The 25,521-nt window shown below is 46.1% G+C and overlaps 1 protein-coding gene across 1 annotated transcript; it reads right to left on the bottom strand.

Annotated features, from left to right (window-relative positions):
* Positions 1 to 1,120: 1,120 nt before the first annotated feature.
* On the bottom strand, positions 1,121 to 24,485 carry LOC149470666 (pancreatic secretory granule membrane major glycoprotein GP2-like). The gene is made up of 7 exons (XM_089661345.1): positions 24,342 to 24,485; positions 18,596 to 18,677; positions 11,120 to 11,328; positions 8,529 to 8,692; positions 5,375 to 5,617; positions 1,686 to 1,848; positions 1,121 to 1,135 (listed from the first exon to the last, which is right to left on the bottom strand). Exons 1-7 carry the CDS (start codon positions 24,483 to 24,485, stop codon positions 1,121 to 1,123), a joined length of 1,020 nt encoding a protein of 339 aa, XP_089517471.1.
* Between the last annotated feature and the right edge of the window lie 1,036 nt (positions 24,486 to 25,521).

Here is a 25,521-nt window from a genome sequence, read left to right as displayed (position 1 = left end):
AGTGTGGAGGAACTCAAGAGTCCTGAACAGAGCCCTGATCTCAACCCTACTGAACACCTCTGGGATGAACTGCAATGCCGATGGTGAGCCAGGTCTTCTCAATCAACATTAGTACTCGAGCTCACAAATAGGCACAAATTCCCACAGACACCCTCCAAAATTGTGATTATTTTCTTCATTTATACTAAACTCAAAGGATTGTCTGATATCAGTGAATAATTTCTACATTCATGATTGTCCGACTGCCCAATACAAGCACCTCAACTGTGTGTTTCTCAGCAGATCCACAGAGATATATTCAGGAGCCAAAAAGCAATGAACTGACAATTTTTCAGATCATTTCCCCTAATTATGGACAAAAGGTATACAATTTTACAAATGTTTACCTATTTATTAAACTGCGGAAACCATTATGGTAAGTGCTGAGCCTGTGTATGTCCTAATTCTTGGTTTGAAGGGAATCCCTCTGTTATTGCAGAGCATGGAGGCACTCCAGTTACAGTTTTCTATGTCCAAGCTGTAATTGTTAAAATCGGTGGGTTTTTTTTAATTGGGTTTATTCATATTTTTATATTTGTAAACTTGGTTGCTGATAAACATGCGCACGCTGGAAATTTTAATTTTGTTTAGTTTCAGATGCATTGAAGAGTTTTCTTTTGTCATATTCATCATGTGGAACTGATTCCTATTCAGAATTTTGTTCATCCCTTCGGCATTTGTTTCAGATATTTGTTAGCCCAGGTGGTTTAAAAAGTTTTTCCAGAAGATTGCTATATATTTGATATAGTATCAAATCTTATGGATTGGAATCAGAAGGATTCAGTATTTTTTGGATGCTAGTCCTAAACCCTCAAAAGAAATAGCATGAGCTGATTGGACAATACCAACTAGTGACATGTGCATCCGAGTTAATAAATTGAAAGGAATTCTGATTCTTTTGTTATCTGATTTCAAATTGCCAAACGCATTTAAAAATTTAATTAATTTTCCCATGGGCCTGAACTACTATCGCATCACGTGACGTCATCCAAATGAAAAGAATTAAAGAAATTCATTCATTAACGTCGTTAAAACTTTTTTTCGGGTTTGTTGGCCTTCGTTACTGTGTCCATTTGGAGATTCAGAATCCAAATCCCTGCAAATGAAATTTTAATCTGAAAAATGAATTGTAAAGAAACACACACATCGATTGTTGATGTGGCCTCCATTATTGAAATGAGTAGCCAGGGTTTGTGATCGCCATTTTCCTTGGAAGTCCCAAAAATATCAACAATTGTGAGCTCATTGGTGCCCAGACAAGCTGGGGAATTTGCAATGTTTTGGTGTTGCTGACTATAGATTTGCAGGTTTGTTCGGTATGTGGAGAGTCATAGAGTTCATGAACTGTGTGTGACCAACTCCTTAGATTGTATTACAATGTTCAGGATTAGCAAACTGGTCAATTTCTGATTCATTCATCAATAATAATCAATAAACACTTCATTTATAGAACTGTCTGATAAAGTCACCTGAGCTGCTTGAAAATCTTGGAGTGAATGTCTCGGCAATAAGAGTCATCCCTCTGGAGAGGAGGGCATTGGTTTGGGAGTATGCCTCCATATTGGAGGTGCCCTTGGTATGGACTTTGGGACTAGACCATCCTTGTTCTCAGCTCCCACCCTCTTTTATAGCTGGAACCTACTTACAGGTCTGCAGGATTCAGTATAGCTGTCACACACTTTTACGGCACAGTGTAGATACACATGGTCATGATTTCCAACAAACTTGAACATCTGCACAGAAAACCGTCCTTTCCTGGAGACGCCGTTCTCTTCAACATTTATAGTTCCATCTTGCTTGTTAAGACATCTAAAGAAAGTACGAATGGAGACTGAAGGACGGGAAATCATTGAATACACATTGTACTAAAATACTTTACTTGGAACTAACATTACACAGTTGTGCTCAAAGGTTTGCATCCCCTGGCAGAAATCATGAAATGTCAGCACTGGTATTGAAATTATGACCGGTCATGCCAAACAACTCTTTATTTACCCTCTTCCCCTCCAGCCCATAAACGGCTAGACGGGAGTGCTGCCAATGCGGGTGGACGTCCCCCTGCATCCATTGCCTGTGCACGCTCCCTGGGACTGTGCAGCACCCGCTGTGTCCAGAGAACACACATCGCTGTACGGGACCTCTGTGTGGGGTCCTGATCATGTGATCACTGATTGGCCAATCGGTGATCACATGAACAGTAGTAACCAAGATGTCACTCCCCGACATCATTGCTTATTACTTGTGAAATCTGTGAATGATCACAGAGGTCACATGGTACAGGGCCATTCTCAACAGCCTTGTACTGTGTGACAAGCTGTGACCAATCACAGCTCACACAGTATTTCTCAATGGCTGCAGGAATGCAGCCAGAGAGAAGGAGAAATGATTCCTCTTACAGCCTTTATGGGTGTAAAAGCAATCAGTGTAAAAAAAGAAAAAAAATATCTTCATCACCCCCCACAAGTAGTACAGTGTCACCATGGTGACACTGTACTGCTCGGGTGACAGTATGTTACAAAAAAACAAACAAATAATAATATAAAAAAATAATAATATAAAAACATATAAACATATAATAAAAACAAACATAAATAATAATATAAAAAAATAAAATAGAAATGTAAAAAATGTTTTGAAAAATTATAAATTTTTTTTATTAACTGATTTTGGTTATTTTTTTTTTACTAAAAAGACAGCTGAATACATTTCAGCCAAGATTTATGAAGAAAGATTATTTATTTGCAAAATTTTATATTAAAAACACTTTTTTTTCAAAAGTTTTGGACCTTTTAATTTATATAGCAAAAAAATAAAAATCCCAGTGGTGATCAAATACCACCAAAATAAAGTTTTATCTGTCTCAAAAAAAATGCTACAAAATTCATATGGGTACAGTGTTGCATGACCGCGCAATTGTCATTCAAAGTGTGAGAGCGCTGAAAGGTGAAAATTGGCCTGGGCAGGAAGGGGGTGAAAGTGTCTGGTCTGGAGGGGGGTGGGGGGGAAAAGTGTCTGGACTGGAAGGGGGGGAAAGCGTCCGGACTGGAGGGGGGGAAAGTGTCCGGACTGGAAGGGGGTAAAAGTGTCCGGACTGGAAGGGGGGGAAAGTGTCCGGACTGGAAGGGGGGAAAGTGTCCGGACTGGAAGGGGGTGAAAGTGTCCGGACTGGAAGGGGGGAAAGTGTCCGGACTGGAAGGGGGGGAAAGTGTCCGGACTGGAAGGGGGGGAAAGTGTCCACACAGGAAGGGGGGAAAGTGTCCGGACTGGAAGGGGGTGAAAGTGTCCAGACTGGAAGGGGGGGAAAGTGTCCACACAGGAAGGGGGGGAAAGTGTCCGGACTGGAAGGGGGGGAAAGTGTCCAGACTGGAAGGGGTTGAAAGTGTCCAGACTGGAAGGGGGGAAAGTGTCCGGACTGGAAGGGGGGGAAAGTGTCCACACAGGAAGGGGGGAAAGTGTCCGGACTGGAAGGGGGTAAAAGTGTCCGGACTGGAAGGGGGGAAAGTGTCCGGACTGGAAGGGGGGGAAAGTGTCCGGACTGGAAGGGGGTGAAAGTGTCCGGACTGGAAGGGGGGAAGTGTCCGGACTGGAAGGGGGTGAAAGTGTCCGGACTGGAAGGGGGTGAAAGTGTCCGGACTGGAAGGGGGTGAAAGTGTCCGGACTGGAAGGGGTGGAAAGTGTCCAGACAGGAAGGGGGTAAAAGTGTCCGGACTGGAAAGGGGGTTAAAGTGTCCGGACTGGAGGGGGGGGGGAAGCGTCCGGACTGGAGGGGAGGGGGGAGTGTCCAGACTGGAGGGGGGGAAAGTGTCCGGACTGGAGGTGGGGGAAAGTGTCCGGACTGGAAGGGGGAGAAAGTGTCCGGACTGGAAGTGGTTAAGGATTATTATTATTATTATACAGGATTTATGGCGCCAACAGTTTGCTCAGTGCTGTACAATATAACGGGAGACAATACAGATCAATACAAGAGGGATAGGAGGGCCTGATCCTGGGAGCTTACAATCTAGGAGGGAGGGACGAACTGATGGGAGAAATAGAAGATTTGGTTATTAGCTGAATGCGGGATAGGCTCCCTGAAGAGATAGGTTTTCCGAGAAAGCCTAAAAGTGAGCAGAGTAGGCAATAGTAGATTGGTGTAGAAAGTTCCAGAGAATGGGAGAGGCTCTGGAGAAGAGCATGGGAGGAGGAGAAAAGGGAGCTAGAGAGCAGGAGGTCGTGGGAGGAGCAGACAGGATGATTTGGTGATATTTGGAGACAAGATTGATATAATTGGGGTAAATGTTCCCTCCCCTGGAATTTTTGGCCTTGCTACAGACACACAAGGTGACACAGACGGGTTATAATGGCCATTAAAGTATCAATTCCCACATCTGTGGCCTTTTTAAATTACAATTAGTTTCAGTGTATAAATAGTCAGTGAGTTTGTTAGCTCTTATGTGGATGCACTGACCAGGCTAGACACTGAGCCATGGGGAGCAGAAAAGAACTGTCAAAAGGTCTGTGTAACAAGGTAATGGAACTTTATAAAGATGGAAAAGGATATAAAAAGATATCCAAAGCCTTGAATATGCCAATCAGTACTGAACAATCTCTTATTAAGAAGTGGAAAATTCGGAGATCTCCTGATACCAAGCCAAGGCCAGGTAGACCAAGAAAGATTACAGCCACAACTGCCAGAAGAATTGTTCGGGATACACAGAAAAACCCCACAGACAACCTCAGGAGAAATACAGGCTGCTCTGGAAAAAGATGGTGTGGCTGTCTCAATGTGCACAATACAATGATACATGAACAAAAATGAGCTGTATGATTGAGTTGCCAATAAGAAGCCGTTACTGCACCAATGCCACAAAAAAGCCCAGTTACAATATGCCCAACAACACCTTGACACGACTCCCGGCTTCTGGCACACTGTAATCTGGAGTGACGAGACCCAAATAGAGCTTTATCGTCACAACCATAAGCGCTATGTTTGGAGAGGGGTCAACAGTGACAAGAATACCTTTCCAACTGTGAAACATGGTGGTGGCTCACTGATGTTTTGGGGCGTGAGCTCTAAAGGCACAGGGAATCTGCCAGAGTAATAGATCTGGTACTTTAGTTTTGGCTGGACACAGGGGGGATGAACCATCCAGCAGCTTCTACTGTCCACACTGGTAGAATGATCTCCGCACCCATGTCTCCAATATGTTCCTCCTCTTATGAGGATCCCAGTCTGCTGCCCATGTTTCATGGGAGTAAACCAAGGTTGGTTCACAGAGCCCTCATCTATGTCTCTTGGTAATCAGGAAGGAAATGTCGGGTATCAGTATATAGATCTTATTACATCTAAATTTACCTGTTTTGGATGATAGAGTATTTCAGGGGGTCATTCACATCATCTGTTGGGGTGGCATAGCAGTCCTCCATCACCAGGACAAGATTCGATGTGCCTCCCAGAACGAAGACTCCAACATACAAGTACTCATCTGTGGAGAGGGTGACTTGTAATCCCGTGTATGGAGTTGTGTGGCCTCTATCTTTATACAAAGCCATATATGTCATGAACTGTCCCTGCCCCGGAACGGTGATATTTATAGCCCTGCATTTCAAATAGCAAAATAATCATAAAAAACAAGTAAATATAAAATAATAATCACTTCAATGGCAGCTAAAAGGTAAACCGGTAAAGATTGGTGAATGTAGAAAGATTGACAATAGAAAGGCTTAATCGTAGATACAGACAATAAAGCAGTACGCGGATATTCTGCACAAGTAGGAGAGATGACGGTGGCCTACATACAGATCACCACAGAAAAGTGAACGTCACATGACTATCCTGATAAAACTGCTGAACCAGCACCTTTTTCCCATAATCCTCTATTACTGAAAACAAGCAACTGGTCCTGTGTAGTCAGTAGACAGGTGACAGGGCCTCTTTGTATGAATATGTGGCCAGGGGGTCAGAGAGCTTTTCTCCTAGTTCACAAGAGTTCTTCTTACCATGTGACAGCTGGCAGGAAGGTCATGGGATGAGATTGGGGCCAATTCATGCATCGTAGGCTGCAGACTGGATAAATCTGCATATTCGGGAGGTAAGCTTCTCTTCCAGATGAGTTCTAGGGGACATTGGCAGATTGACAGATTGGCGGATTGGCTACCATGCACAGCTACACCAAATCTGTTTCAATGAGTTTCTGGCTTGGCACCCTTCCTTCCATGCCATTACTAGTTTTTGTGGTACCCCATCTTTGACCCTCCCGGCACCCCACTTTTTTTTTTCTCTGCCCCCTACCTTCCCCCAGTCCTTCCCTTGTGGTACCACCCCTCTAATTAAAAGAAACATGCAGTGGCCCTCTCTGCTTTGGCCATGTTTTTTGCACTTGAGTCATGAAACCTCATGGAACATTCCATGTTTGGCAACAAAGATCAAACTGCAGTCATGTCTTAGCTAATGTTACATCTACTTTGTTGCGGGGGGTCATACCCTGCCTTTGTAACCTTTGGGGGGGCTATGGTTTGGCTGTATTGCTTCCTGACGGTGGCTTGTATGTATGGTATGGTTTATGTAGCCGTTATTTACAGTATATGGTATGTTGGGTGCTGCATTGCCCAAGTACAGAATATATAAAGAAACAAATTCCATATGTACATTATATGGCCAGAAGTAAGTGTAAACCCCACCGAGTGATTGGATTCAGATGTTTTTATGGAAAAGTACTCTTGATATTACATCATATAAAGTCATTGTAGACAAATGAGCTCTTCCAGCCTTGTGGTAAAAGTTTGGTGAAGACCCTTTTCTGTTCCACCATGACTGTGCCCCTCTGCAAAGCCAGCTCCATAAAGACACGGTTTGACCAGCTTGATGTGGAGGAACTGTATTGCCCTGTACAGAGTCCTGACCTCAACTCTGCTGAACACCTTTAGGATGAATTGAATGCCTGTTGTATACCAGGCCTTATTTTTATTTTTGGTGCCCAATGATGATGGGGGGAGGAGGGGGCTGATTTGTGAGCCAGGTCTTATCATCCAACATCAGTATTTGACCTCACAAATGGCCACAAATTATAGAAAGACATGGCTTGACCAGTTTGATGTGGAGGAACTGGAGTGTCCTGCACAGAGCCCTGGCCGCAACTCTACTGAACACCTTTAAGATGAATTGAATGCCAGTTGTATACCAGGCCTTATTATTTTGTTCCCAATGGGGGGGGCTGATTTGTGAGCCAGGTCTTTTTATCCAGCATCAGTATTTGACCTCATAAATGGCCACAAATTCTGTAAAGACATGGTTTGACCAGTGTGGTGTGGAGGAACTTGAGTGCCCTCTACAGAGCCCTGACCTCAACTTTACTGAACACCTTTAGGATGAAGTGAATGCCAGTTGTATACCAGGCCTTACTTTTTTTTTTTTGGTGCCCAATGGGGGGGGGGGGCTTATGTGTGAGCCATATCGTCTCATCCAACATCAGTATTTGACCTCCAAAAATTCTGGAAAGCCTTCCCAGAAAAGTGCTACACAAAGACATGGTTTGACCAGTTTGGTGTGGAGGAACTGGCGTGTCCAGTCCAGAGCCCTGAACTCAACACAAGTGACCACCTTTGGGATGAATCGAATTATGAGCCAGGTCTTCTCATCCATCATCAGTACCTGACCTCAAAAAAATGGGCACAAATTCCCAGAGACACCCTCCAAAATCTTGCGCAAAGCCTTCGCAGATAGTCGGGTGAATCTTCCAAAGAATAGATTTGCCAAGGGTTCAGCAAATCTTGTTTGAAATTTGGCAAACCCAAACTTAGAGGTCAACCCCATTGAATTCTACAGGGGAAGAGTCTTGTTAAATGCTTGCCATTTTTAGGGCTGATATGAAACTGCTGTAACATTGGTATTGGAAGGTTGAACTTCCATGGGGGAACATGTACCAATGAACACAAAATTCTATATCTTCCACATCATTCTAGCATATAGTGTAGTATACTATATGCTGGAACCTCTAACTTTGCTATGCTATAGATTCAAGCTTGTCTTTCACTTGGAAGATTTTGTTCACCTGACTACATCTGGCCACAGACTAGAGAGGGGTGTCCATTTTGGCCTATTGGGATACACTTTCATGGGAAACATTTACATGTTATGAATTTCAGTGGATTGTATTGAGGTTTATCTCCTTGTAAGGATCAGCTGTAGGTTCCAGTGTATTGACTCCTTCACATGTATTCCTGAAGAAGGAACTACGAAACGCGTTGATGTGAATTCTAATGGGATCTGTACATTGTGTGAACCTCTAAGCCAAGAGCTTTTTTAATTTTATTGTTTTTAAAGTGTTGTAATGAAGGATTGCTTTTCTGACACTTAGTTTCTGTATCTCTATGCCCACATACAGTCTATGGCTACTGATCTTGCTGCTGTTCATTGCACAATATATAAGGATGCGATTTCATTATGGCATTACTAAGCAGTCAGATATTTTTCATTCATCTTAGATTCACATTTTGATTTTTTCTCTTACCTGATGAAAGGATTCAGAGTCTGCCGTAGACTGGCTACCATATCCAACTCATAGACGCAAAGCAGGGTTAGATTCAGGGTGTTGTTCCTTGTGATTAAATCCCCGGGCTGGTCCACAACAATGGTGATAATAGCACGATACGTGATATGGGTGTCATTTTTGTACTTTAAAGAAACAAAAAATAACAATTATTATTATTTAAATAAATCAATAGTAGATGTATCTATTCCCTTTCCCATCATACACACACCATCTGCCAAACAAATGCCATGGACCTTAACTAGCTGCATGGGATTTCATTTTAACACCTGTCTAGAGCATGTGTAAAACACAAGTCCCGCGGGCCGAATCTGCTAGACCATTTCATGTGGCCCTCGTACCTCTCCTGCAGCTGCAGATCCTCCCTCATCTGCTCCATAACCTTGGCTCAGAATTCAGAAGGCGAGAGGAGGACAGAACTCTTCTGGCATATCCTGTGCTTCTCCATGGAGCCCCAGAGAGGCCTGTCTCTCCCTCCCCCCTATGGCTCGGCAGTCAGCAGCACAGAGGAGGACAGAACTCCTCCATCAGATCCTCTGCTTCTCCATTCAGCCCTGGAGAGGCTTGTCTCTGCACCTCTATCTCAGCAGTCAACAGCAGAGAAGAGGACAGAACTCCTTCAAGAGGACAGAACTCCTTCATCAGACTCTTCACTTCTCCATGCAGCCCGGAGATGCTTTTCTCCCCCTTCCCCCCATCTTAGCAGCCATCAGCAGAGAAGAGGACAGAACTACTTCATCAGACTCTTCCCTTCTCCATGCAGCCCCAGAGATGCTTTTCTCCCCCTTCCCCCCATCTTAGCAGTCATCAGCAGAGAAGAGGACAGAACTCCTTCATCAGATCCTCTGCTTCTCCATTCAGCCCTGGAGAGGCTTGTCTCTGCACCTCTATCTCAGCAGTCAACAGCAGAGAAGAGGACAGAACTCCTTCATCAGACTCTTCACTTCTCCATGCAGCCCGGAGATGCTTTTCTCCCCCTTCCCCCCATCTTAGCAGTCATCAGCAGAGAAGAGGACAGAACTCCTTCATCAGACTCTTCACTTCTCCATGCAGCCCCAGAGATGCTTTTCTCCCCCTTCCCCCCATCTTAGCAGTCATCAGCAGAGAAGAGGACAGAACTCCTTCATCATACTCTTCACTTCTCCATGCAGCCCCAGAGATGCTTTTCTCCCCCTTCCCCCCATCTTAGCAGTCATCAGCAGAGAGGAGGACAGAACTCAGATCCTATGTGTCTCCATGCAGCCCCAGATAGGTTTTACAGTGTTACTCTCCCTCCCCCACCTTGTCTCAGCAGTCAGGAGCAGAGTGGAGAACTGAACTCCTCCATCCAGGGGCAGACTGACATCTCATGGATGCACAGCATGTACCCTGTAGCATGGATGCACAGCTCTGACCCTGTAGCATGGATGCACAGCTCTTACCCTGTAGCATGGATGCACAGCTCTGACCCTGTAGCATGGATGCACAGCTCTGACCCTGTAGCATGGATGCACAGCATGTTCCCTGTAGCATGGATGCACAGCATGTACCTTGTAGCATGGATGCACAGCTCTGACCCTGTAGCATGGATGCACAGCATGTACCCTGTAGCATGGATGCATAGCTCTGACCCTGTAGCATGGATGCACAGCATGTTCCCTGTAGCATGGATGCACAGCATGTACCTTGTAGTATGGATGCACAGCATGTACCCTGTAGCATGGATGCACAGCATGTACCCTGCAGCATGGATGCACAGCTCTTACCCTGTAGCATGGATGCACAGCATGTATCCTGTAGCATGGATGCACAGCTCTGACCCTGTAGCATGGATGCACAGCATGTTCCCTGTAGCATGGATGCACAGCATGTACCTTGTAGTATGGATGCACAGCATGTACCCTGTAGCATGGATGCACAGCATGTACCCTGCAGCATGGATGCACAGCTCTTACCCTGTAGCATGGATGCACAGCATGTACCCTGTAGCATGGATGCACAGCATGTACCCTGCAGCATGGATGCACAGCTCTTACCCTGTAGCATGGATGTACAGCATGTACCCTGTAGCATGGATGCACAGCATGTTCCCTGTAGCATGGATGCACAGCATGTTCCCTGTAGCATGGATGCACAGCATGTTCCCTGTAGCATGGATGCACAGCATGTACCTTGTAGTATGGATGCACAGCATGTACCCTGTAGCATGGATGCACAGCATGTACCCTGTAGCATGGATGCACAGCATGTACCCTGTAGCATGGATGCACAGCATGTTCCCTGTAGCATGGATGCACAGCATGTACCTTGTAGTATGGATGCACAGCATGTACCCTGTAGCATGGATGCACAGCATGTACCCTGTAGCATGGATGCACAGCATGTGGTGCTGTAGTGCTGTGTAGGATGGGTGCATTCCTGTACATTGGGATTCAGCCGTAGATGAATGTCTCCATAGTGCACTGTACATACAGCATTGCCATGCCCGGGGTAGTGCAGCTCATAGGTGTGAATCCAGCCTTGGGGGGGGGAGGGGTCACCATACAAAGAGAAGAGTATTGGAGAACACTTACATAGGACAGGCCTCCGGATTGGAAGACATCCAGGGGGGCCCGGATTGAGAAGGTGTTTGTGATGGGGTCATCCCGGAAGATGAAGAAGACATAATCCTTCACATGACTCTGATTGAAGTAAATGTTGACATCATTGAACTGACATTTGTGGAAGGTGGCGCCCATCTCATACAGGCCGCAGGTCAGATCCGGAACCACCTGTGACAACGCTTTCAATGGAAGAAGAATATGTTTTATTCCAGGTCAGGGGCCCCATCGTTCTCTATTTTCTACACATCACAATCCCACATGCTGCAGCTGGGAGCTTGGTACCGACTTGGAGGGCTTGACAGTAAAAGTGATCAGGTGGCTTTAGAGGTGGCCTGATTATGTCTACAGGGCTCTCAAAGGAGCCCTCCCCCCTCCAGCAGTGCCAGTGGCTCCTGTAGTCTTACCCTGGCTCACCCATTCCACAGGGGAATCCGGAGCCACGGGAAACAGGCAGCAGGGCCGGGACAAGGATTTGAGCAGGAGGGGTGGCTGCCCTGGGCACTGTGGCATCATACGAGGTGGGTGGGCACCATGAATAGACTGGGGGGAAGAGATTTGAGTTGGGAAGGGGAACTTGGGGGGCAGCAAGGGTTAAGAATTGTCCTATGGGTGGAAAATTGGGAGGTATGGAAGAATAAAAAAGGCGATATTGTGGAGGGGGGATTTGTGCTGGGATGGGGGATTGGGAGAAGGAAATTTGTGCTGGAAAGGGGGATTTAGAGTGGGAGGGGATTGTGCTCAGAGGAGAAATGTGGGGGTTAGAGGATTTGTGCTAGAAGAGGGGAGATTTTGGGGGTGGTTTGTGCTAGTAGGGATAATTGGGGGGGGGGGGATTTGTCCTAGGAGGAGAAATTTGCGGGGGGAGGGGGATTTGTGCTAGGATGGGTGATTGGGGGAAGGGAATTTGTGCTGGGAGGGGGGATTTAGAGTGGGAGGGTATTGTGCTCAGGAGAGAAATGTGGATGTTAGGGGATTTGTGCTCAAAGAGGGGAGATTTTGGGGGTGGTTTACACTAGTAGGGATAATTTGGGGGGGGGGGGGATTTTTCCTAGGAGGAGAAATTTGTGGGGGAGTGGGGGATTTGTGCTAGGATTGGTGATTGAGGGAAGGGAATTTGTGCTGGGAGGGGGGGTTTAGAGTGGGAGGGGATTGTGCGCAGAGGAGAAATTTGGGGGTTAGAGGATTTTTGCTAGAAGAGGGGAGATTTTGAGGGTGGTTTGTGCTAGTAGGGATAATTTGGGGGGAATTTGTCCTAGGAGGAGAAATTTGCGGGGGGGGGGGGGGATTTGTGCTAGGATGGGGGATTGGGGGAAGGGAATTTGTGATGGGAGGGGGGATTTATAGTGGGAGGAGATTGTGCTCAGGGGAGAAATTTGGGGGTTAGAGGATTTTTGCTAGAAGAGGGGAGATTTTGGGTGTGGTTTGTGCTAATAGGGATAATTTGGGGGGAATTTGTCATAGGAGAAGAAATTTGCGGGGGGAGGGGGATTTGTGCTAGGATGGAGGATTGGGGGAAGGGAATATGTGCTGAGAGGGGGGATTTAGAGTGGGAGAAGATTGTGCTCAGGGGAGAAGTATGGGGTTTAGAGGATTTGTGCTCGAAGAGGGGGGATTTTGGGGGTGGTTTGTGCTGAGGACATTACGGGAGAGAGAGGATTTAATCTCAAATGGAGGGGGGCAAAGATTCGTGCTGATAGGGGTAGATATCAGCAGGGGTGGATTTGTACCGGGAGAAGAGGGAATGTATGCTTGGGGGGTAAGCATGTAAATTAGTGCTTGATTTTGTTTTTTTGAGGGGAGGGGCTTTTTGCTGACACATAATGCTCAAACATCTTGGGGGGGGGGGTGCAATTTGGCATGCTCACCTTGGGCTCTATATGACCTTGTCCCGGCACTGCCAGTAATCATGAGAACTTTCGGGGGGCATCTGTTCCCAAATCTCTCTCTCCTATTTTTCAGCTCACCCTGAGTTATAACATTAAATCTGAGCCTTTCCAGTTCAAACCTCAAACCAGATTTGCAGTAAGAGCAGCACAATGTAGGCATACAGGTGGGGTGGGGGGGGGGGGGGGGGGATTCATTCTGAATAAATTTCATGAATTTGAATGCCAGGTTTAAATTTCAGTTTTATTTTCGGCAGTTTGGATGTCCAACGACTTCTGGGAGAAAGGGACCAAAGACTTCTCCTAAGGATATGTTTGCCTAATATCTCCTTCTGCAACTGCCTGGGGATCCTTAGCTTGGCTGCCAGACCTAGTAGGTTCCATCTTCCCTTAGATTGATGGCAAGTCCCTCCGGGTTCTACCTTTCCTATGCTACATGCCAGTCCCACCAGGTTCCCCTCTTCCTTAGCTTGACTGCCATTCCCACCAGGTTCCACCCTTGCTTAGCTTGACTGCCATTTCCACCAGGTTCCCCCCTGCCTTAGCTAACTGCCATTCCCACCAGGTTCCCCTCTTCCTTAGCTTGACTGGCATTCCCACCAAATTCCACCTTTGCTTAGCTTGACTACCATTCCCACCAGGTTCCCCGTGCCTTAGATTGACTGTCATTCCCTCCAGGTTCCAATCTTGCTTAGCTTGACCGACATGCCCACCAAGTTCTTCCCTTTCTTAGATGAACTGCCAGCTCTACCATATTGCACTATTCCTTAGGTTGACTGCCAGTTTCACTGGCTTGCACTGTTGCCTTACTTGACTGACAGTCCCATAAGGTTCCAACTACCTTAGACTGATTACTAATGTCATCAGGTTCCCCCTTCACTAGGTTGACTATTAGTGCCACCAGGTACCACCCTCCCTTAACTTGACTGCTATTCCCACCAGGTTCTTCTCTTTTTTAGATTAACTGCTAGTTCCACCAGGTCAAACTCAGCCTTTGATGAACTGCTAGTTCCACCATTTTGTACTATCCCTTAGGTTGACTACCAGTCCCCCTGGCTTGCATGGTTTCCTTACTTGACTGCCTTTTCCCTAAGGTTCCAGCCTTCCTTAGACTGATTGCCAGTCTCACCAGGTCCCACCTTCCTTAGACTGACTACCATTCCCACCAGGTCCCACCTTCCTTAGACTGACTACCATTCCCACCAGGTCGCACCTTCCTTATGTTGACTACCATTCCCACCAGGTCGCGCCTTCCTCAGATTGCCTACCATTCCCAGCAGTTCCCACTCTTCCTTAGATTGACTACCATTCCCACCAGTTCCCACTCTTCCTTGGATTGACTACCATTCCTACCAGTTCCCACTCTTCCTTAGACTGACTACCATTCCCACCAGTTCCCACCCTTCCTTAGACTGACTACCATTCCCACCAGGTCCCACCTTCCTTAGACTGACTACCATTCCCACCAGGTCCCACCTTCCTTAGATTGACTACCATTCCCACCAGGTTCCACCTTCCTTAGACTGACTACCATTCCCACCAGGTCCCACCTTCCTTAGACTGACTACCATTCTCACCAGGTCCCACCTTCCTTAGACTGACTACCATTCCCACCAGGTCCCACCTTCCTTAGACTGACTACCATTCCCACCAGGTCGCACCTTCCTTATGTTGACTACCATTCCCACCAGGTCGCGCCTTCCTCAGATTGCCTACCATTCCCAGCAGTTCCCACTCTTCCTTAGACTGACTACCATTCCCACCAGGTCCCACCTTCCTTAGACTGACTACTATTCCCACCAGGTCCCACCTTCCTTAGACTGACTACCATTCCCACCAGGTCCCACCTTCCTTAGATTGACTACCATTCCCACCAGTTCCCACTCTTCCTTATGTTACCCACCAGTTCCAACAGGCTGTACTGTTCCTTAGCTTGACTCCCAGCCCCACTGGGCACCCCTATATTATCTAAGTATCCCTAATATAATTTTTAAATGAAGTGGCTGTGTTTTTGCCTGAACAACCCCCTCTGCCACTTACCTGACCAGATCAATTTTCAGGGAGTTTCATTGACTTAAAGCTACACTCTGATTAAAATGTCTTCCTTTCATTTTTTGAGCCGTGTATTTGCAATGCTAGATGACTTGAACCATCAGATAGTGTGAAGAGCTGGAGTAATTCCTTAAATTTGTGCATACATACCGGTCACTTTATACGGATCTTTGCAGAAACATCCAGTTCGGTTGCCCCTTTGCTGCCATTCCTCATCTGCTTTACATCTCTGTGTTGAAGCATCTAAAGAGAGCAGAGGACACTGATGGGGACCAATCAAACTTCTTGGGTTTTGGAAACCCAATGAATCTGCAAATTTTATTTACATTTTTCTGTGTATCTGCAAACAAATGAATCTAATCAACATCTGTCAAAGTCAAAAACTGATGGCACGGCAGTTATCCTCCGTTGGTCATCAATAACCGAGTATCCAAGTACCGCCCAGCACGCACACTCCGCTCCTCACAAGACCTCCTTCTCTCTAGTTCCCTGGTCTCCTCCTCCCATGCCCGCCTCCAGGACTTCTCCAGGGTGTCACCCATCCCCTGGAACTCCCTGCCCCAACCCATCAGATTATCACCTACTCTCCTCTCCTTTAGGCGCACCCTGAAAACCCATCTCTTCAGGGAAGCCTACCCCACCCCCTGCTAACTTGCCGACCTCCTCCACTCTTCCTACCACTCCATCCCCCACAGCTATCTCCTCCTGTACCACCACCCCCTCCCTCCTAGATTGTAAGCTCGAAAGAGCAGGGCCCTCGATCCCCTCATGTTTTGCATTGTATTGGTATTGTTCTGTCACATGTTCTGTCCCCCTTTGTAATGTACAGCGCTGAGCGAACTATCGGCGCTTTATAGATACTGTATAATAATAATAATAACAAGGATTAGAAGGAGATTTCTTCCAAACTTGATTTTGTGACAAACACAATGGTTACATCTTCACTAAAACGTCATTGAAATCAGTCTTCCATTTTATAATGGCGCACACTAAACTGAGATTAATTTACAGGAAAAAAGAAGTTCCCCATTGCTGTGCGGCATGGCTTTGTTTATTAAAAAAAAAAGGGATTACAATTTTAGTTCTGATACAGAATCAGGATAATGTATAATCGTTTTACAATACAAAACATACAATGAAATGCAGATGCAGCCTCTTCACGATAAAAGACCTTACTCTTAGTCCATCTTTCTTCCCTCTCTTCCTGGGTCACATCTCCTCCTTGTCTTCCACTTTCACCTCCCCATACACTTGTAGTACCTTCCCTGTCCACTGAGTTGCCTTCACTTTGCTATCACTAGAAGCCCCAATTCACTGACCTTCATTCAGCTCCTCTGGACTGGCTCCAATCTGCAGGTTGTCGCATGGCTCCAAACACTGAGCATAGTTCTATATCAGCTGGCACGACAGCAACTTGCACTCCTGGGGGGATGATACTGGATCCAGTGCATTTTGATCCATAGACTTTGGGGCATCCTACAATCACAACCACCCTCAAGACAGAGGACACCCAGGGCTGCAGCTACACCCAGGACACCTATCCCCACAGTAAGTCCTTCACAACTGTCTCCAATGTTAAGCAGGGTCTGCCTGTCCACCCGGGCATCTCAAAACCCACACCATCCACACAGCAAAACAACTGCCCACCACACAAACTGAGGGCTGCTGGCCACCGCATGTGCCTACACTGCCATATTGGAAGCCTTCCCCTCCTTCTGTTTCTGCTTAATCTAGGAATAGTGAGGGGTGTTCAGCTGTGAACTTTCACTGTATTCCTTAAAGAAGACAGATTCACAATAGTTTACAGGGGATCCCGTAACTCCCAGGATCCATTAAGAGCTCCATTGCACCTTTAAAGAGAACTTGTGACTATTATAAAACCAAACCAAAGCCAAGCCTGCGAAGAAAAGGGTGAGTAGTTGCTTCCACTATCATTGCCATTACTAATAGCTTCTGTCTTCAGGTGTAGGCATGAGGTTGGGGATCATTCCAACCATAGGTCCAATTTTACATTTAAAACCAAAACCAAGCCTGCAAAGAAAAGCGTAAGTTGTTACTGCCCCGATCACCCACGTTACTGGTAGCTGCTGTCTTCAGGAGTAGGGTTGAGCTTTGGGTTCTCAGCTATGGTTTCGCAGCAGACACCAGAATTCAAGAGTTTTGTGGATAGGGAACTTTTGGCTGAAAATGTTGCAAGTTTGCCACTGAAAATGAGGAAAGACCTGTAATGCAGAGCACAGGCTTTGCCCCAAGAGCCCATATTCTCAAAGAATGTGGCACTTGATTAGTAGAGATTTAAATTTGCTCCCAATAATTAATGTATAGGTTACATATCGCGCTGTCCTAGATCTGCTGTGTAGATTTTGTACATTAGATATTAAACATTTCACCAAACTTAATCAATTTCATCAAAATCACTGCATTTATCCCAATCAAAGGTTGAAGCCCCATGTACATGCTGGGCCTAGGATCCAAGGCGAGATAGTTGGAGGCACACAATGAGGCACTGCATTAGAAGAGTTTTGGGTTCACTCACTTTAATTATTGTATAGGGTACATACCTGGGGCTTGGCCTGCTGTGTAGGTCACTATTGATGTGCTGGACAAAACCAGTAATATTACGAGGGGCTTAGACATGGTGGTTGCTTTTCCGCAGGTTCAGACCCAGAAGTGATGGCTTCCGATGAACCTTCCCTTACCTGACACGCCAGTGATATGTTGTCTCCTTCTCACCCACATTTATTTATATCATTTTAGAAGCAAGTAAACATTTGATGTTGACAACCAATTTTACAGGCGCACGTACGTTCCTTTCTCCATGCCTTAATCTGATGAAATTTGATTCTGTTTATTGCCGTATTTGATCTCCCCTATCATTATCTCATTGGGTGAAAGTGTTGTCTTCCATCCAATGTTGTGTGTTTATTACCTTTGGTTATCCATTGAAAGATTAGAGTTGTTTAGAGTTTATAGCTGTTAATTTATCTGTGGCTGCACTGCATGGGTTAAAGTGGTATTAAAGGGTCTCAAGGATTTTATACATGTAGGTAAAAAATTCTTCTGTATGTAGCAGCCCCCCAGCCCCCCTCCAACACTTACTTGAGCCCCTTCTTGATCCAGTGATGTCCACAAGAGCCTTGGTTCTCTGGGAACTCTCACTCCTGATTGTCTGAGATAGCAGCAGCGGAAGCTGTCAATCACAGCCAGTGAGCCAATCAGGAGAGAGAGGGGGGTGGGCCGAGCCACAAGTCTGTGTGTGAATGTAAACGAAGAGCCATGGTTCAAGAGTATGCCTGCTCGGGTGCCCCCATAGCAAGCTGTTTGCTATGGGGGCACCCAACAGGAGGGAAGGGACAGGAGCACAGGCGGGGGACCTGAGAACAGGAGGATCTGGACACTGCATAGAGCAGGTAAGTATAGACATGTTTGTTACTTTTAAGAAATAAACAATACTTTAGAATCACTTTAACCGCTCCTTTTGTCTAAGGGAGCAAGGAAAAGCTATACTTACCTGATCCTTCAATCCTCTGGAAAACAGCGCTCCCCTCATCCAGCGGTGGACTGTCCCTGCTGTCGTCATGTCCAGAGCCAGTCTATGGGCATGATGAGTTCAGGAACAGTCCATTCATACATCTGCTAGCATCTAACATGCGGGGGGGGGGGGGGGCAGGAGTAGGAGGGGCTAGACTTGGATCGGCAGATTAGATAAGTATATCTCCGCTCTGCAATCCCCTAGACAAAAAAAAAAATGAGCAGTTAACCCCTGCAGTGCTGGCACAGTCCCACTGCATGGCAAAATACAAATGTTGTTGGAGTTCTTCTTTAAGCCTGGATTAAACTATTTATAGGATAATCTGCATCTCAATACGTATAAATTCTATATGTCAAAGCAAAATAAAAACAACGTATTCAGTAGATCGCTACACTACATACGTTTCGGTATGGTGTCTCCCTTTAGAGATCTCTCAAGTACAGAAACCTGTTGATCTGCCACAAAAGCCTTCCATTCCCATGTCCTATTGTGGACTGACAACGCAGCATTTCTGGGAACTGAATGGTGTCAGCCCTGCTCAGTGACTTTTGCTAAAAGCTCAATCCTTCCCACTCTCAAATCTCTACAGCATGCCGGCTATTCTGCAGACCAGCCTTTCTCCAGTCAAGGTACCCTTTAACAAGATGGACAATCTCGAGGCTTAACATAAATTGCTACAAAGGGTTAATGGCGGCAGGTGCAGGCGCAGCAAGGTAAGTGTGCATTGCCGGCCTGCTTCCAGGTTTGCGTACCTAAAATTTCCAATATATTTTTCTTCCCTATGAGTACATGCACACGCCCCCCCCCCCCCCCTCCTCCTGACCCATGCTATGATTGGACACAGCACGGGTTTGTCAGCAGCTTTCAGCCAAAGATTTCAGCTGAAACCTGTGTCCAATCACAGAACTGAGTCCTGTGTTTACAGACACACAGAACTGCGATCTGGCAGTTTGTTCTCCCTGAAAAGCAGGGAGAAAAAAACAGTCCGATTTGTGAAAAAACAGCGTACATTAAAGCCGGACATACGCGGGTCGCGTTCCCAAAGAATTTTATTTAGAAGAATTTTCATTGAAATTTTGTACCAGTATCTGGGCCACAGCAATGGACATGTTTTGAGCGACCATCGGGCATGTTGGAAATTTTTGAAAAATGAACAACTTTCTAATCAATGATGAGAGAATCGTGCGAGAAATGTAATTGAGAAAGAAATGATCATAAGCTGACCTGGAAAGAAAAGAAAATTCTTGGCCAAGAAAACCTTTTTCTGTAGCAACATGAGGTGAAATTAAAGGCTTTTCTTTTCCAAATTAAATAAAATTCATAATATATATATATACCCCAAGTGTAATTCCAAAAACCTATAGTCCTCTTTTTTTCTTCCAATTATTTCTTCCAAAAATTGTCTCTCTTATTTTCACTCTTCGTGTAATGTCCAAATATTCATGAGCCTCAGAAACCAAAAAAAACTCAACATAGTGTATTATCCTTATACAAAAAGAAAATTAGTGCCATTCATTGTGGATTACATCATACACTAAAACTGTGCATGTGAGAGAAAATAAAAAAAAAAAAAATATATATATATATATATATATATATATATATATATATATACAGTTGCAAGAAAAAGTATGTGAACCCCTTGGGATTACGTGGAGTTTTGCATGAATTGGGCATAAAATGTGCTCTGAACGTCATCTAAGTCACAACAATAGAAGAACGCAGTCTGCTGAACATAATACTACACAAACATTAGATGTTGCCATGGTTTAATTGCACATAACATGTAAACATTCAGAGTGCAGGGAGGAAAAAGTATGTGAACCTTTGGACTTAATAACTGGTTGACCCCCCTTTGGCAGCAATAACCTCAACCAAACGTTTCCTGTAGTTGCAGATCAGACCTGCACAACGATCTGGAGTCATTTTGGACCACTCCTCTTCACAAAACTGTTTCAGTGTAGCAATATTCTTGGGATGTCTGGTGTGAATCGCTCTCTTAAGGTCATGCCACAGCATTTCAATCAGGTTGAGGTCGGGACTCTGACTGGGCCACTCCAGAAGGCGTATTCTGTACTGTTGCAGCCATTGTTTTGTTGAATGACTTGTATGCTTTGGGTCATTGTCCTGTTGCATCACCCATCCTCTGCGGAGCTTCAGTTGGCGGACAGATGGTCGTACGTTTTCCTGCAAAATGTCTTGATAAACTCTGGAATTCATTTTCCCATCAATAACAACAATCCGTCCAGGCCCCGAGGCAGCAAAGGAGCCCCAAACCATGATGCTCCCTCCGCCATGTTTCACAGTGGGGATGAGGTTTTGATGTTGGTGTGCTGTGCCTTTTTTTCTCCACACATAGTGTTGTGTGTTCTTCCCAAACAACTCAATCTTGGTGTCATCTGTCCACAGTATATTCTGCCAGTAGTGCTGTGGAACATCCAGGTGCTCTTTTGCAAACTTCAAACGTGCTGCAATCTTCTTTTTGGACAGCAATGGCTTCCTCCGTGGTGTCCTCCCATGTACTCCATTCTTGTTTAATGTTTTCCTTATTGTAGATGTGTCAACAAAAATGTTAGCATGTGCCAGAGATTTCTGTAGGTCTTTAGCTGACACTCTGGGATTCTTCTTTACCTCATGCAGCATTCTGCGCTGTGCTCTTGAAGTCATTTTTACAGGACGACCACGCCTAGGGAGAGTAGCAACAGTGCTAAACTTTCTCCATTTGTAGACAGTCTGTCTTACCGTGGACACATGAAGATCAAGGCTTTTAGAGATACCTTTGTAACCCTTTCCAGCTTCATGCAAGTCAACAATTCTTGATCGTAGGTCTTCTGAGAGCTCTTTTCTGCGAGGCATGGTTCACATCAGACAGTGCTTCTTGAAACTAGTAAACCCAAAACAGGTGTTTGTTTTTTAAGGGCAGGACAGCTGTCAGCAACACATCCAATATCATCACACTGATTGGAGTCAAGGTTGGCTCACTCCTGGCTCCAATTAGCTCTGGGAGAAGTCATTAAGCTAGGGCCTCACATACTTTTTCCTCCCTGCACTGTGAATGTTTACATGTTATGTGCAATTAAACCATGGCAACATCTAATGTTTGTGTAGTATTATGTTCAGCAGACTGTGTTCTTCTATTGTTGTGACTTAGATGACGTTCAGAGCACATTTTATGCCCAATTCATGCAAAATTCCACGTAATCTCAAGGGGTTCACATACTTTTTCTTGCAACTGTATATATATAAATAAATCCTAAATCGTGAAAAAACTCTATGTGTGAGCACTGCAATGAACAGTCGTGATCCACTCAAGTGACAAGTGCTATAGCAGTTTTAATAATGTTATTTCAACCCACTACACCAAACCAAACAACACCCCAACTCATGTAGTAGTGAATAATTACCCCAATACTGTTTCAATAAGGCTTGTCAAACAACATAAGAGATGGCATCAGACTCCTGGGTCAATCCTGGGATTCCTCCTACACTCTCATGCGCAGCCTACATGAGAGTGGAAACTCTGCTCTGAATTTAGGAGCAGTTCAGCATTTTTGCCATATCATCACAGGAAGCTGCGTGAGGTAGACTTCACTGACAAAATCAATAGAGTGTAGGAGGAATCCCAGGATTGATCTGGACCCAGGAGTCTGATGCCATCTCTTATGTTGTTTGACAAGCCTTATTGAAACGTCTAGAGCAGGGGTGTCCAAACTATGGCCATCCAGCTGTTGAAGTACTACAAGTCCCATCATGCCTCTGCCTTTGGGTGTCTTGCCTGTGGATGTCAGAGTCTTGCAAGGCCTCATGGGACTTGAAGTTCCTCAACACCTGGAGGGCCATAGTTTGGACACCCCTGGTCTAGAGGAATCCATGTGTACTTGAGGCCTTACACACATTATACTTGTTAGACACACAGTTAACCCCTTGATTGCCCCTTCATGTTAACTACTTCCTAGCCAGTGCCACTAGTACAGTGTACAGTACTCTCTTCCCTGCATCCTCTCTTCCCCTCATCCTCTCTTCCCCTCATCCTCTCTTCCCCTCATCCTCTCTTCCCCTCATCCTCTCTTCCCCGCATCCTCTCTTCCCCTCATCCTCTCTTCCTCTCATCCTCTCTTCCCCGCATCCTCTCTTCCTCTCATCCTCTCTTCCCCGCATCCTCTCTTCCCCTCATCCTCTCTTCCTCTCATCCTCTCTTCCCCGCATCCTCTCTTCCCCGCATCCTCTCTTCCCCGCATCCTCTCTTCCCCTCATCCTCTCTTCCCCGCATCCTCTCTTCCCCGCATCCTCTCTTCCCCGCATCCTCTCTTCCTCTCATCCTCTCTTCCCCGCATCCTCTCTTCCTCTCATCCTCTCTTCCCCGCATCCTCTCTTCCCCTCATCCTCTCTTCCTCTCATCCTCTCTTCCCCGCATCCTCTCTTCCCCGCATCCTCTCTTCCCCTCATCCTCTCTTCCCCTCATCCTCTCTTCCCCTCATCCTCTCTTCCCCTCATCCTCTCTTCCCCGCATCCTCTCTTCCCCTCATCCTCTCTTCCCTGCATCCTCTCTTCCCCTCATCCTCTCTTCCCCGCATCCTCTCTTCCCCGCATCCTCTCTTCCCCTCATCCTCTCTTCCCCGCATCCTCTCTTCCCCCCATCCTCTCTTCCCCTCATCCTCTCTTCCCCTCATCCTCTCTTCCCCTCATCCTCTCTTCTCCTCATCCTCTCTTCCCCTCATCCTCTCTTCCCCTCATCCTCTCTTCCCCTCATCCTCTCTTCCCCTCATCCTCTCTTCCCCTCATCCTCTCTTCTCCTCATCCTCTCTTCCCCTCATCCTCTCTTCCCCGCATCCTCTCTTCCCCTCATCCTCTCTTCCCTGCATCCTCTCTTCCCCTCATCCTCTCTTCCCCGCATCCTCTCTTCCCCGCATCCTCTCTTCCCCTCATCCTCTCTTCCCCGCATCCTCTCTTCCCTCCATCCTCTCTTCCCCTCATCCTCTCTTCCCCTCATCCTCTCTTCCCCTCATCCTCTCTTCTCCTCATCCTCTCTTCCCCTCATCCTCTCTTCCCCTCATCCTCTCTTCCCCGCATCCTCTCTTCCCCTCATCCTCTCTTCCCCGCATCCTCTCTTCCCCGCATCCTCTCTTCCCCTCATCCTCTCTTCTCCTCATCCTCTCTTCCCCTCATCCTCTCTTCCCCTCATCCTCTCTTCCCCTCATCCTCTCTTCCCCTCATCCTCTCTTCCCCGCATCCTCTCTTCCCCTCATCCTCTCTTCCCCTCATCCTCTCTTCCCCTCATCCTCTCTTCCCCTCATCCTCTCTTCCCCTCATCCTCTCTTCCCCTCATCCTCTCTTCCCCTCATCCTCTCTTCCCCTCATCCTCTCTTCCCCGCATCCTCTCTTCCCCGCATCCTCTCTTCCCCTCATCCTCTCTTCCCCTCATCCTCTCTTCCCCGCATCCTCTCTTCCCCTCATCCTCTCTTCCCCTCATCCTCTCTTCCCCTCATCCTCTCTTCCCCTCATCCTCTCTTCCCCTCATCCGCTCTTCCCCTCATCCTCTCTTCCCCTCATCCTCTCTTCCCTTCATGCCTCTGCCTGATGTTCCTGTACTTCACTTCCTGGCTGTCAGCTGACCCCGGCTTGTATCCTGACTCTGCCTCTGCCTGATGTTCCTGTACTTCACTTCCCGGCTGTCAACTGACCCCGGCTTGTATCCTGACTCTGCCTCTTCCTGATGTTCCTGTACCTCGCTGTCTGGTTGTTGAGGACCTTTTGGCTTGTTCCTGGCCTCACTCCTGTCTGCTGATAAAGTGTCATCATATTCCAGCCTCTGGTCCCTCTCTGGTGATACAGTCCCTGCCTTCGTTTCACTCTTGTCTCTTGTCCTCATACCTCCTGTGACCTCTGCCAGGGGTGCTGGACACGAGGTGTAAGATATGCCCCCTCTCCAGCTCAATCTCATCCAGGAATATGACACAATCTAAGGAAGATTGCCTAAACAATTATATATTGAAATGAATTTTATTCAGTGAAACGCGCCAACCCATTGCATGGACAAAGTAGGACTGGCAATATCTTACCTAGGACCATGAATATTGGTTGTTTGGCAATAATACTGTATATGAGCCAATGGTTTGTGGATATTGTTCTCTATATGTTTACATGTTTTTATTGTTGTTTTCCATATAGACATGTCATGTGGTTGATGAGGTTTGTGTTGGTATGCTGGTAGGTTGTCCTTGTCATACATGTACTCAGCAATCTAACCATCTCCTTGACTCATTTCTCACCCACCTTCCCCAGGACATTTTTTTGCTCCAATTAACAGATATAAAAGACACGAGCAGCACTTCTCTGAGTTTTGTATTTCTTTCCCACATTCTTATCAGCACAAGGGTGGATTTTGCAAGAAATAGTTTTTCCTACTGACGCTCATCATCTATTACATGTGACCTCCATGACCGTTGGATAGATGCTGGTCAGGTTTTATGGTTCACACGTTGACTTTCTACCTTGTTTCGATTACATTTTTTTTCTATTCTTCTTTATTATAGGGTTTGCGTCTCTCCGAAATGGCAAAGAATTTGGCACCAAGTCATGAACCGCATTGTTTGTTGTCCAAAGACTCACCTTGTTCTGATGTGGATATCCCTCATGATTGATCTCTTTCTCTCAGATTGGACTCTTCTGCCTTGAAATGGGATTTGGAGGCAATTTGCTTCACTATTATATATCGCCATATTGAATTTCTGTAAAGCTGAACTGGATGTGGTCCACCATTGAGTGTGACCTTCCCTAAGGCCAGGGACAGGTGTATTCTTCACAAGTGTGATGTGTAAGGTTATCTTGCAGACCAGCAAACGTGCAGATGGAGGAAAACTACCCTACGCCTGTCTGTGTGCGTGTGGGTGGGCCGTGAGAAAGGT

This window comes from Staurois parvus, unplaced genomic scaffold (assembly GCF_062004578.1).
Source record: "Staurois parvus isolate SC_StPar_1 unplaced genomic scaffold, SC_StPar_1.0 ptg000034l, whole genome shotgun sequence".
NCBI classification, from domain to species: Eukaryota; Metazoa; Chordata; class Amphibia; order Anura; family Ranidae; genus Staurois; species Staurois parvus.
The sequence above is the reverse complement of the archived record's forward strand: the minus strand, read 5'-3'. Positions and strand labels throughout refer to the sequence as shown.